The 14695-nt window shown below is 36.3% G+C and overlaps 1 protein-coding gene across 2 annotated transcripts in view; it reads right to left on the bottom strand.

Annotated features, from left to right (window-relative positions):
- WDR17 (WD repeat domain 17) overlaps positions 1 to 14210 on the bottom strand; it is a 48333-nt gene extending 34123 nt beyond the window's left edge. For both annotated transcript variants that reach the window (XM_004682410.2, XM_012725001.1), the window contains exons 1-5: positions 14165 to 14210; positions 9387 to 9515; positions 6798 to 6981; positions 4001 to 4231; positions 1283 to 1534 (exon numbers count right to left, since the gene is read on the bottom strand). In XM_004682410.2, coding sequence (XP_004682467.1) covers positions 1283 to 1534; positions 4001 to 4231; positions 6798 to 6981; positions 9387 to 9509 — 790 coding nt within the window. In that variant the 5' untranslated portion in view covers positions 9510 to 9515; positions 14165 to 14210. The remainder of the gene's footprint in view (positions 1 to 1282; positions 1535 to 4000; positions 4232 to 6797; positions 6982 to 9386; positions 9516 to 14164) is intronic.
- Positions 14211 to 14695: the final 485 nt, after the last annotated feature.

Raw genomic sequence — 14695 nt, 5'->3', positions numbered from 1 at the left:
TAATTTTATGGTGTGTGAATTATGTCTCAATAATAATAACATACAGGAATATTCTCACCTCCATCACTACATATATCCGTTTGACATTAAAGAGAATTAAAATACATAAATAAGAACCCACTTACTTCCACATTTAATGCAAGTGCTTAACGAAGTAAAGACTGGCTTTAAAAATGTTCTGAGGATAAAACTTCTTTTGGCCTTCTCTGATGGTGCAGCGGGTAAATGCAGGACTAAAAAGCTAAAGCCACTACAGCAGGAGTTAGATTCCAGGCCCAGAGGTGACCACGTGGCGTGGCAGACCTCTCCTGACCCGCCCGCTGCTCCCCTCAGCAGTGGACTTCGTCACTCAGCCTGTTCTGCTCCCAGCTCTGTCTCTGGTGAATCCTCTCACTGCCCCTGCACCTCTGGCCTATACCCCAGTTCTGCATGCATAAATAAATAAATATTAAAAAAAAACAACTTCTTTCTTTTATTTTATACTAAATAAACACAGGAAGTATTTAAGCAGTAGCTGAAATATTTTGTCTCTTCAGCAACCTCTCTTTCTGAACCTAAGTAAGTGGTAAATTACAGTCATTTAAATTCCCCATCTTCCCATTTCTAGTCAGTGCTCAGCCTTGCTAATGCTCTTGTGATTATGAAGCCATGAAGGAGTATCCTTTCAATTCATGGTGAGAAACTCCACTTTCATTTCCAACCTAGGTCAAAAGGCTTGGGTCTATGTCAGAACATGTGGTTGCCGACTATCAGATTGATCAGCGAAGCTTACAGGGCTCCCACTCTGGTAAACTGGTTTTCTGGTCAGAACTGTTACTGTCATCCTGCATGCCTGCAATTGAATTGTCTTTGCTTTTGTGTACACACACAACTGCAGACATGCACCAATGTGTGTACCTTTATAATCTATCCTGACTTATTACCAGGAAACTGGATCTCAATTTCATTTTGTTTGTCACTATCTTCTGATACACAGTATTAATAAGAGCAAGATTGGCATTTACTATCATAAATAATACTACCTGCAACAGTATCATATTTTACACGAAATCAACCTATAAAAGGGTGTTATTCCCATCCCAGTTTTGATCTTGTGGGACTATGGTGATGGCACATGGATGAAATGGTGGTGGGAAGTCCCCAGAAATTACAACTGAGATGAAAAAATTATTTATAAACTAAAACTAAATTAAAAATTAAAAATCTTGAAAAAAAATCACTTCCCTGATGCAACTCAAGAATACGCATACAAGGAACATTTTAAGGAGCAGGGTACATTTACCTCCAGTTACGAACATCCCAGGAGCACTGTGAACCCAGGCTAAGCACTGGACAGATGCTGCTGCACTGGGGAAATTAAAAGTTGTGATGCAGTAAAGTGATTCAGAATCTATTAGACGAATTCCATAATGCAAGTTAGCCACAAGAAGATAATCTATAGACAATGGGTCCCATTCCAGGGCTGTGACTGGATCCTCTTCATCTGTCCCTTCAAGAGATTCAGGTCTCAGAACATGCTTCTGACTTTTATTACCTATTAAAGTATAAAGAAAATCATATTGAACAAGATTCTCAAAAAGTGATCAAAAACTGGCACCAGGCCTTCTGTCCATCTGTGTTATGCAGGTGCTTTTCTCCATCCACTCTCTCTCTCTGCAGGGCAGCAGCCTCCTGCCTGCCTGTGATCTGCACCCGCCAGGATTCTCTGCACTGGCCTCCCTCAGCAGAGGCAGCTTCCTCAAGGCCACAAGCCACTGGCCACTGGCCTGCAACTATTCAGGCCTCTCTCAGCAAACTTGTCCCTTTCATAGCAGCTCATCCTGCTGGCTTTTCCCTATATAATTGTCGTTTACTCTTCTGTCCCTTTTCTAACAAACCTGTTCTTAAATATAAAAATTAAAAAGAAAGTAAGATCAAAAATTGTGTTGTAAGTTTTCTCTTTGTGTAGTACTGATTTCTGAAAGTGTTGGGAAAACTAGCATTTCTATGCAGAAGTCACAATTTGCATGTGGCTGTGGGTGAATTAGTTTGTTCTAATAATGAAAATCAGACTGAACTAAAAACGCAACATCATGTCCAGAGGCAACAGTCTCAAAGTTTCAAGCTGTAATGCCAGAATGAAAAAGCCATGTTTCCTTCAGACACTTTTAGCTCATGTGTATGCCAAGGAGAATACATAGCAGCATTGCACTCGAAACAATGTTTTTTGCATATTGGTTGCTAAAAATCCCGTAGAATAAATGAAGTCAAGAAGCCCATGTTGAGTCGTTGTCAGTTGAATTGTGCCCCCACAAAAGAGAGACTGAAGTTCTAACCCTATGTATTGTGAATATGGCCGTTTTGGAAATGGGGTGGGATGGCTGAGCAAGCTGCTGCAACGTCATTAGGATGGACCTGATTCCATGTGGTTGTGCCCTTAGGAAAAGGGAAATTTGGTCACAGACACATGCGTGTACGCACACAGGGAGAAACCATTATGAAAACTGAAGTGTGATATCTTAAGCCAAGAAATGACCAGAAATGCAGCAGAGGCTTGCTACCGGAGCTTCTCTAGAGCCTTCCAAGGGCTTTGTCAACACCTTTATTTTGTACTTCTGACTTCTAGAATTATGAGGCAATATGTTATGTTGTTTTCAGTCAGCCAGTTTGTGGATGAATCAGAAAAATAGCATTTGCCAATGTTGGTACAGATGCACAAATTAATTTGTTTTAAGAACTAAGAGATTTAAGTTATTGGAAAACAAAGACCTCTCCTGGTGTCACATAGGTCAGACCGTGGAAAAACACTTTCGATCCTGATGTAAATCTAGGCAGAGTAAACAAAGGTGGCTTTATGTTTCCCTGTTCTTTCTAAGCCAAAATACGCATACAAAGTCTCCATGCTTTCTATCTTAGATGCACAATACAATGTCTCAACGTCTTCTGTATTAGAATCTTCTACAATGCCTACCAAGAAAAGTAAGTCAAGAACAGCACTAGTCAATACCAAAAATAAGAAGGTCACAACAACAAATTACCAAATATGAAAATTATGTAGAATGAAGCATGAACCACAATAATAGTCCCTTCCTCACGCCCTTCCTCAGAGCTCAGGCAGCATACCAATGCCTCAAGAAAAAAGTCACAATCCTAGGAAATCTCTGGGGTACACCAGCCAAGGGAGAAGTGGGTAATGTGCCTAACAAGATCTGGACACACACCACAGAGCAAAGAGGCACAACATGGAGCACACAACATGTAATCATTTTTATTGCTTCTGAATTGCCTTCCTGGTGCTAAGGAACATAGCCAGAAATCAAGCATGGAGGAGGAGCAGAGATAGTCACCAGGTCAAAACAGGACATCCATCAACGACGTCGCTTAACCACGAGCCTTGTTGACCAACTATAAAACAGAATGTGCTCAGCAGATGGAACAGATTTGGCAGAGAAGCTTGACACAACAAAACCAAAGAAAGCAGAAAGTTTTCCCTGTGTTAACTCAAGGTAAAATGCACATGCCGAGTTGAATGTACTATAATGTCTTATTAATAAAATTTACTACAAATGATTATTTTGAATCAGCATTATAATGTTAGATAATATTTGCAGAATTGTCCTAAAGTTAAAATTTTGCTCACTTCAGGTGGCCTTCCAGTGGTGCAAGGGGTTAAAGTCTCAGCCCTATCAAGCTACTGGCAGCCACCATAGCAGGAGTTTGATCCCGGGCCTGGGAGATGACCAACCTGGTGCAGCAGACCTCTCCTGTTTCACCAGCTGCTCCCCTCAGCAGTGGATTTTGGTCAGTATGCCTGTTCTGCTCCCCACTCTGTCTCTGGAATCCTCTCACCTCCCCATACCTCTGGCTTCCACACCAGTTCTTGTATGCGTACATAAATAAAAATAAATCTTTAAAATTTTGCTACTTTCAAAAAAAAATTGCTACTTTCGTGTGTCCTAGAAAAGAAACCACATATGTAAGGGAAATGAAATATAAGAGATGTTACTAATTAAATTCTTACCTGGTTGAAAGATTGATAGACTTCCATCAATATGACCAAATACAACTTTTCCCTTTTTCTGGGTATGCCACCTGAATACACAGATATCAGATAGGAAGCTATGAGCTTCCTTGTGTACGGTCACTCCACTTTCTGGCCCTGAAATAGTCCAGATGAACAGTGGTCCTCTGTGTGATATAAATGCCACAGCATCGTCTGCATTCCAACACCAGCTCAGAGAGGCAGGCATCCCTGGAATAAAGTAGAGATCTGTAGCAAAGATGTGCTATAAATTTGTACCAGTAAATCTTACTTGCAGTCTACATTTCTAAGGTACATTACAACCCATGATCATGCCTATTACTAATAAAAAGAAAAGAGTTTCTTCTTATTTGGGAACTGGGTCTAAAAGCAGCCCCAAACATTATGGGGGACTTATGTAGCTACTGCTATGGTTAGATTTGAAACTACTAATAGGATTAGATTTTCATGTATAGAATTCTTGCTTTTAGTAAAGATATAGCACAATAAGTTATTATTGAGTATTGTGTATGAGAGCTACTCTAGATATTTTAGGTAGACAAACTAGTGGATCTTAAATACAAATTGGGGAGATAAGGATTAAATGCATGAACAATTAATATGCTGCAATAAGGATTTGGTGACAATAAGATTAATGTTATAATCTAAGTCACATCAGGAATTTAAATTCAAATCTTAGATATCCCTCAGATAAACTAAATAAATCACCTGGCCTCTTTAAACCTGCTTTCTCATTTATAAAATAGATATAACTAAACACAGTTGATATCTATTTCATGTTAGTTAATAAATTAAATAATGTACTAAAAGTCCCTTTTAAAATAAAGACAAATTATAAATGTTAATGTTAACATTTCAACTATAATTATGATTAAATAAATTACATGTGTTATGATAAATTTAGGACTCAAGAGATTATGACCTTCACAACACAGATAAATTAATTAATAGAACCAGAATCATCAAGCTGAATATACAAATCAGAGCATGTAGTGTTAGGTCCCAGTAAACTATTTCTAACATGCTTCTCTAAATGATTTTGAAATGTATAAGGGTATGAGAATCGATGGATGGTTGTCCTGGGAAGAAATTGGATTTAATCTTAACTTTGAAGGAGCAGTAAAGTTTAAACAGACAGGATGAATAGTGTTTCTCAGGATAAGGAAATGATAAGGGCAGAGAATTGAAAGCTGTTCATTGAATTAAGTCCAGTTTGTGTCAATAGTCGAAATGCCTAGTTCAGAGCCTGGCACATAATGGGAATTCATGTATGTATTGATTGAGTAAAAGAACAAATACCTGAATAAGTCTAGTAGAAAAGCAGATGTAGTTTTGGGATCCACTAACAGAAAAAGAATGTCCCCGATAAGGACTAAGATACTTGATAATGCTTAAAATGGCTGCCTAAAGAAAATCACAGCAATGCTGTGAATGAAGATTTTGAAAAAAGCAGCAAGGAAAGAGAACCTATTAGAAACTATGTCATCTAATAGAATACATTTTTTTACAGTGGTTGATTATATAAAAGGATTTCTAAGAGCTTACAAATAACAACTGATTTCATATTCCCAACAATATTCTGAGAAAGGCAGTATCCACTGCTGAGGAGTTTTTTCCTCCTGAAAGGTTCAGTGTAATATATTACAAGTTGATGACAAATTTAACATTTCTATTTAAATAAATGAATGCTCATTTTCCTTTAATTAGGAAAAAAGAATAATGAAGTGAAAAATACAGAGGGTGGTTCAAGTTCAATAACTGAATATGGAAGTTCAAACATGGAATTAAAAAAGCTGATTTAATGCAAACTTATATTTTTTATTGAGACTAAAACAAGAGTCTCAGATATTTCAAAGGGGTTTATATGATCAAAAAGTCATAATAAGTGTTTGAAAACAAATACCTAAACTTTTATTCTTCAAATTAAAATATTTAGGAATAGCATGAGTAACTTACTGATGCCTTTAAACATTTTCACAAAAGAAAAAAACATGTAAAATTTATTAAAACAATTACTACATTTACTCATTTCAAAAATTTTTATGAGAGCCTTGTTTAATTGTGTATCTGGTAGCAACTGTGGTGCATCTAGCTGACAAAAAAAAAAAAACAAAACTCTTCCTCCATGAATATAGCACATAAGGTGTTTGACGAAAAAATCAGCAGATAAATTAGGTGATAATACAATAATATCCTTATTTTGGAAGGGGCAGCATTCAAATTCTTTTGACATATAACACAGAAAAATGATCACCTAACCTGGCCATCATTACAGGGTATAATGCTAGGTAGAAAGAGTGTAAATGGTATCATTCAAATTCACTGAGATCTATCTGTGTGAGCTAGGACTGTCTATCTGACCAAATGTAAAATAAAAGAAAGAGAGCTGCTTAGCTTGTGCACAGTGGCATCCTTCCATGTTTCATATAGGAATATAAGAATGATCTTGTCTCATTAAGAATATCTCATCCATTTTCCACATTTACATTTATTTTGAAAAATGTGTTGATATTTACATAGTAATGACATTATTTTGTATTGACTACATTTTTCATTGATCAATCGACTAACTATAATAACGTCATGAAATTTTCAGTTTTGTATACATGTACACACAAAATAATGCATTATGATGTGAGATAAGAACTCCATAGACCACTCACTTGAAAAATACATTTTTCTAACTTGAGCTGATAATCTGAGCTAATGATAATAATAATACATATCAAGATAGAAATATTTCATTCAATAAAAGAAATGCCAGCTATAAATATACCTTTTGTGTTGTTGAGCTTAGCAATGACTTTTTGTTCTGCCACATTCCAAATGATCACTAAATTATCGGTACCGCCACTTGCAAAGAGATCAGGGTTATGTGGACACCAAGAGATAGCTGTGATTGTTTTTTTATGTTCAGACATAATTGCATGAAGTTTGAATTCATTATAACGGTGATCCAACTAAAAAATATATAAATAAAACATTTCAGTGCTTCTTTCTGGACAATAGACTATTAATCATCACATTTTTTAAATGTATACAAACATGAAAATCAGTATACTTAACAACAAGGTATGGTTATAGTTCAAGTGTCGGTCTATTTTCAAGTGTACTAATCAAGTGAAAAAATTCAGTTTCAAGAAAATTAAATAGTTGAAATGAAACACATCCATTTTAAAAACAAATTTTAAAATACATTTAAATAATAATAGTAATCTTGCGAACTAGATCTATTTGTAAGGGTAAAAAAGGTTTGGTTTTAGAATCATCTTTCTGTAATTTTTCTCTTATATTTGAATTCTGAAATTTATATTAATTGAGATTAATATAAGATGTCCAAAGTTTCTATAGGTTGGCATCACTGAACCTGTTCTATGTTGCTTTTTGGATGGGGTATTAGGCTGTGTTTTTATATGTAAGTGAGAGAAAGGAATAACCTAATTTTCCTATTTCCTTTGTAAATGTGCCATTAATTAAAATTAAGATTAACGAGTCTTTATTAAAGATTTATTTATTTATACATACAAGTACAGACCAGAGATGGGTGAGATGATTCACTAGAGACAGGGTAGGGTGCAGAACAGGTCAATCTACTGAAATCCACTGCTGAGGGGAGCAGCGGGGGGACAGGTATCTGCTGAGCCATGTGGGTCACTCCCTGGTCAGAGATCAATCTCTGCAGTGGCTGTGGAGAGCTTCACAGTTCTGTGCTTTAACCTGCTGCACCACCAGGAGCAAGATTAATGAGTCTCAGTTTTTCTATCATTTCTATCTTTTTTGAGTTGCACGATAATGTAAATTTGTTGTACATTGGAAGTAAAAAATCTGGGAGTACATGTAGATAGGGAGCTCACAGCAAACATTTAGAAGTGTTGCTGCAGTTTTATGGGGGGTGGGGGAGGTGAGAAATGACAGAAATGTGAGTTACACCGAAATTAAAATTTGACTGCTGGTATTTACACAATCTTGAGAAATGAACTACATAAATTTTGCCTCATATTGTGGAAAGTTCTTGATTTACAGTTAAATGTTACTATTTTCCTAGATTTTCAACAAACTACAACTTTTTTACTGTTAAACAAAATAAATTGGCCTATCAGGATTAAAAAACAAATGCAAGAAACATTTAATGAATGTCTACTAAGGAAAAAGCACACACAATAATTTGAGAATTCAAAAATGAAGAAGATTCATTCTGGCAAATGATAGCATGTAGGCAGGCAGTCTGTCCTCAGAAGGTGGACTCTTCACTAATGAGAAAGCGGGAAAAGCAGACTGTGAAAAAGAATGGATATACTTAAGCTGATATTTGAAAGATGAAAAAATGTTCTCCAGACAGGAAACTGTAGGTTAACTGAGGAAGCAGTGTAGCAAAGCAAGATTGGAGAGTGCAGTTATGAGCGTATGTCTGGAGGCAAAGGTAAGAGGGAGAGAGCAGGAAGCTAACAAGAAAGGCCATAGTACTAAGCTCGGGTGTTCATATTAGTGAGTGAGGGGCAATTAAACATGTCAAATTTTAGATTTGCATTGTAGATGACTGGTTACACTGAAAGATAACTGAATTAGTTAAACAGAGGTAATGAGCATGTTAGATTATTATAATGGTTCAGTAGGCTATAAAGACGATGGAAAACAATACAAAATGCTAGAATCACTCTGGTTACCCAGGCCCTACCCAGCAGTGGAAGAGGGAGGCAACGATTACTCTCACATCTGAGGTTCAGATGAAGGGAGCTGCTGAGACTGAAATACTCCAGGCTTACGGAGAAAACTCTGAATCTGGACTTAAGATGTGTATGGCACCCCTAAATAGAGATACGCAGAAGGCCATTGTTTGTAAAGATTGGGAACTGATAGGTGTTTGGGGGCAAAGATGCAATTATAACGGTTTTATCCTAAGAACATCTCAAAACATATCTATTCTATTTTTAATGTAGTGGTTGCTAATAGACTGCCCACGTTCTTTAACTGATAAAGTAATCTTCTCATATCAGATACTATTACCAAGCAGTCTGAAATAGATGGATTAATAGATTCCACTTATTTATATGGCACCAGTGTTTAAAAGAAAGAAAAATTCTGGTCTCCTTTCATAAAATGAATTCTTAAAAAGAATCTTTTTGATGAACACAACCTAAAGCCTTATGGAATCAATTATGATGTTGCGAGTAACTTAATATAAGCATTTTCTAACCTTTTGACCTGTAAAACCAACGTAGTATAAATAATAACAAATTATAAAATAAGAATAGGAAGAAAGTTATAGCAGTATGCCTTTGTGTGACAGGAGCTTTAAGATAACTACTAATTAACTATTGACTTTACCTTAAGCAATTAAAAATTAGGATAATCAGCATTATGTTACCTGATAAATATAGATGGCCAGAGTGGCACAGTATGCAAACCTGTCCCCACTGGCAGCACAGACGTCTTTGTTCCATGGCTGACATCCGGCAGGCAGCAGCCCCACCTGCCTTACCTGGGACATATTTGCCTGGAAAACACATTTGGAGACATATCATGCATTTTCCTTATTAAATAAACTTTCATTGCTTTACATTTGTCTTTCTCAATCCTTATCTCAGAAAACTGCCCTGCGCAATTTTTTTTTTTACTAGTATTATATATCTCAATTGATGCTCTCTGAGAAATAGAGTTGAAATAGCAAGTATTTACAGACATCAAGTCAGGAAGAGATTGTAGTAGAGAAATAAGAGATTATAAAATGATAAATGACAACTCACATTTGGCTACTGTTTGGGGATCCTTAAAGGACTGGAGGGACTACAGAAATATATATCCTATCTAAAGGGCAATCATTCCACTGGAGAAGGCCGTTGCAGGTTGCCATTTATGGAACTTTCCAGAGAAACTGACATATCCAGATTTTTATGCACAATGTACCAATTTTGAATACTGGCATTTGAGTCAAGACAGCAAATTCAAATGTAAAACCCACTGAGCAAGTGTTGGCTTGTGAACTCTGGATTGTGACTTGGCTCGGAAATCATAGTTTTTACATCGACTCGACAGCCTACAAAAATATTTGAGATACACAAGGGAGGCATGCACATTTGTTAACACTGCTTGCTGCTCACAAAAAGAAACTGGCATCTGAGTAAAAACTGGCATGTGAGAGGGTAGAGAATGTTGAGTAAACAAGCATAGAGATGCAGATACTCTAGAGCAGCGGAGAGACCCGACTTGCCTGAACCAACAGAGATGGTGAGTGGAGTCAGGCTAAGTCATCATTTCTTCTGTCTAAAATAAAGCTTCAGAAACAGGATCTCCCTTAAGATTCTTCTCAGCACAAGGAATTCCATGAATCTCAGACTCTACCTAGAACACTATATTTCTTCAAGGAAGAATATTGAAGAAAAGAACGCTTTAAAGAGTAAGGCTGTTTGCAAGTCTATGATCATACTTTACTTCTCCAAATAAACCTTAGAGTCAGTTTTCAATGTCCACAAAATAACTTGGTAGGAATTTGACTGACTTGAGTTGATCACATCATTAATCAGCTGAGGTGATGGATTATGTGAAGTGTTTTTTTTTTTTTTTAAAGATTTATTTATTTGTGCATACAGAACTGGGGTACAGGCCAGAGGCTCAGGGGCAGCGAGAGGCTTCACCAGAGACAGAGTGGAGAACAGAACAGGCAGATCAACGAAGTACACTGCTGAGGGGAGCAGCGGGCGGGCCAGGAGAGGTCTGCCACGCCATGTGGTCACCTCCGGGGCAGGCAGGAATCGAACTCATGCGGAAGTGGCTTTAGATTCTCAGTGCTGCGCTTTAACCCGCTACGCCACCAGGAAGGGCCAGTGAAGTGTGTTTTTAATGCTGAACCAACTCTGCACTTCTAGAATAAATCATACTGATTTATGGTGTATAATCTTATACTTTGTTGGATTTGATTTGTTAGTATTTTCTTGAGGATTCTGGTATCAATGTCCATAAAAAATGCAGTTTTTCTTTCTTGCAATATCTTTATCTGTTCTCAGAGAACGAGTTATAAGGTATCCCCTCTGCTTCTATCTTTTGAAAGAGATTGTATAGAAGTGTTATAATTTCTTTCTTAAATGATTGTGAGATTTCACCAGTGAATTCATCTTGACCTATTTTTTATTTCCACTTTTGAAGTTTATTATTGATTCAATGTCTTTATCAGATACAGCTCTATTTGGATTGTGTCTTTCTTGCGTGAGTTTTGGCAAACTGCATGTTCAAAGAATTGATACATTTCAGTTAGGCTATCAATAATGTGTGGGTACAGAGTTATTTAGCATACTTTTATTATCATTTTACTACCCTTATTTGACCTGTCATTATGCCCCTTTTTCATTACTGACATTAATGATAGGTTCCTTTTTTCTGTTCTTAATTATCTTGGTTATAGGACTGTCAATTTTATTGATCTTTGCACAGAAGCTGCATTTTAGTTTTGTTAGTATTCTCTATAGACTTTTCTATTTTGATTTCTGTATTGATTTCTGCCCTAATTGTGTTATTTTTTTCTGCTTATTTTATATTTAATATCCTCTTCTTTCTTCTAGTTTCTTTCTTTCTTTCTTTCTTTTTTTTTTTTTTAAGATTTATTTATTTGTGCATACAGAGGCTCAGGGGCGGTGAGAGGCTTCACCAGAGTCAGAGTGGAGAACAGAACAGGCAGATCAACGAAGTACACTGCTGAGGGGAGCAGCGGGCGGGCCAGGAGAGGTCTGCCACGCCATGTGGTCACCTCCGGGGCAGGCGGGGATCGAACTCATGTCGAAGTGGCTTTAGCTTCTCAGTGCTGTGTTTAACCCGCTGTGCCACGAGGGAGGGCCTCTTCTAGTTTCGTAAGGAGACACACTAGTGACTGATTTTAGGTTTTTCTTCTGAGTTTCTAACCCATATAATTTTCTTTCTCCTTGAAAAATATATTCTAATATTGTTGTAAGTCAGGTTTATTAGGAACAAATTCCCAAGTTTTTGCTTTTCTGAGAGTGCATTTATTTCTCTTCCATTTTAAAGGATAATTTCACAGGGAACAGAATTCTAGATTGGCTTTATTAAATAATATCTATAATTTTTGAGGAGATAAAAAGAAATGTCCAGCTTTCAGCCAGAACTACAATATTTTGGGAAAGTTCCAAAATGACCAGTACAAAGTGAAAGAAGAGCAGTACCACTATATTTTCTATAGACTTTATAGAAAACACAGAGGTGATCCTCTGGTCACAAACATGCAGGTCTACAAGAAGGTGATATTGTCGACATCCAGGGGATGGACTCTGTTCAAAAGGAAATGGCCCACACCTGTAACCATGGCAACACTGGAAGATTCTATAATATTACCTGGTATGCAATTAGCACTGTTGTAAATAAACAAGTAAAGGGCAAGATTCCTGTCTAGAGAATGAATGCTCATATTGGACATATTAAGCACTGGAAGAGCCAAAATGGTCTCCTGGAAAGTGTGAAGGAAAATGATCAGAAGGAAAGGGGAAGCCAAAGAGAAAGGCACTTGGATCAACTAAGAGAAGTAACCATGAGTGAACTCATGAAAAAGTCCGGAGCTGCCGGGACCATTCTCTTGGTTCACTGCGTAAGAGGTGTGGAAAAATAAATGAATAAAAGACCTCTGTGACATTAAAAAAAAATGTCCATAAGCTTTTATTTTTGTGGACAGAATAAATGATTGCGCAATTAGTGATTCTACATTACTAAGAACAAAAAATTTTAATGGACTGAAAATCCATGTCAAGATATATATTTATATTTAAATCTAAATCCTATGAAACTTACAACATATATGACACATTAATAAATCTAACTATCTATATTTTAATTATGTGAAGGTAATTAAATAGTTCAGATACATATTGTGTAACCCCTATTTATTCTTACTTTGGTCTTGCATCTTATGTAGTAGAATTAAGAATCTCTTAAGTGGCCTATTCTGGAGATTTGTTGCTTAAAAATGCAGTATTTTTGACCCCAAAACTACATTCACTTTAAAGATGTAGTTCACTGAAAAATGTGGATTAAAATATGTGGATTTACAAGAAGACATCATGAGTTTGTTATCTCACATACAATCAATATTCTCAGTAGCCTGGCAACTACAGTCCTTGAAGAGATGTTATTTTTATTTTTCAACCTAAATTACACTATAGGTTACAAAATTACACTATATGAAAAATACATACACATGCAAAATTGCAGTGAAAATGTTTTGTATAGTAGTGAATGAAATGTTAGCTATCGGGTAACTAAGTGTATATTTACAATAGAATTGTATAACAGCCTTACTTTGAATATACAAGATTAAATTAAATAATCATAATGTGATTTAGGATATAATTACACTAACAAAAATATTATGAAACTAACTTAATGTCAATTATGTATTGTGTTTTATATCTGTAAAACATCTACATAGACCCAAAAGATTAATTTTATCAAGATCGAGACAGCAATTTAGTGCTTTAAAGATCAAATCCCACTTGTTTCTAAATTAAAAATATGTTTCTAAATTAAAAATTTCATTAAAAATCCAACTATTTCTTCCTGTAAACAAACAAGAAAGTAGTCTGTTGGAAACTGTGCTATGCCAAATCTGACTACATAGGGAATATATACACATACTCATCTAAAAATAGTTAAGTTTGATTTTCAGAAGAAATTAATTTTCATTCGCAATAGAATCTTTCGTTCTCATCCACCTCTTTCTAAGAATTGAAGTCTGCGCCAGAAGAAGCTCATGAAAATGACATGCTAATTAAGGCCAAATGATATGTCTGTCTGTCTAGCTATGAACTGCTACACTGCTAATATTTCAGGAATTACTTATAATGATAAATATTTGCTTTAAAGGGCAGAGAGCGTTGTGGTGGAGGGAAAGATTTGAAACCCTCATAGTCTCTGGTCGCTGCCTCAAAGTACTCTAAAGGCTCCTGTAATTTCAGTAAGAAGCACTCGTCAACCCTCTTTCCCAACATCAGACTACCAGGCGGGTGCCTTCCCATAGACAAATATGAACTATATTTGAGAAGGCGCCTTCCGTTTCAGTATTTGGGACACACTAGTTGCTACGTTTAAAATGCAAACACACAATTCAAACACAGGACGGCAATGCTGGACTGCGTGCACACAACATACATGTGCGTGGCCGGTGGGGCTTAGCGTGGTATCATGCAAATAACTATTTCCAGCATCATGGATGAGATGAATTCAGGACAGAAAATAACCCACGGAATTTCAACTTCTTTTCCGAAGCTTGCTTTAGTATCTGCAATATGAGGATTAAATTTCCAGAAATGTTTACAAACGGTTTCACAGAAAATAAAAATCTGAAACAGAAACTAAAAGGCTTTAAATTGTTAGAGATTTACAACTAAAAAGCCAATTGAAAAAAAGTAAAATACTAAGAAAATATCTTTGCTGTTATTAGAATGGGAGGCGAAGTGAGGAGGAAGGAAAACTCAGAACAGCACTGCCTATCTTCGGCAGCACATTTCCTGAAACAATGGGGGAGAATCAGATTAAAATGCTCCAGCTCTTTTATGCCACTCATTAATGAAAAGAAAAATCCACAAATTGCCATAAGTTTACTAATTAAAAAAACCTTCCATTGCAAAAGTGAAAATAATCAAAGAGAAATCATATATTGTTCTAAACCTGAATCCATTT

This window comes from Condylura cristata, unplaced genomic scaffold (genome assembly GCF_000260355.1).
Source record: "Condylura cristata isolate star-nosed mole 26May11 unplaced genomic scaffold, ConCri1.0 scaffold00014, whole genome shotgun sequence".
NCBI lineage: Eukaryota > Metazoa > Chordata > Mammalia > Eulipotyphla > Talpidae > Condylura > Condylura cristata.
This window is presented reverse-complemented; position numbering and strand designations above follow the sequence as displayed.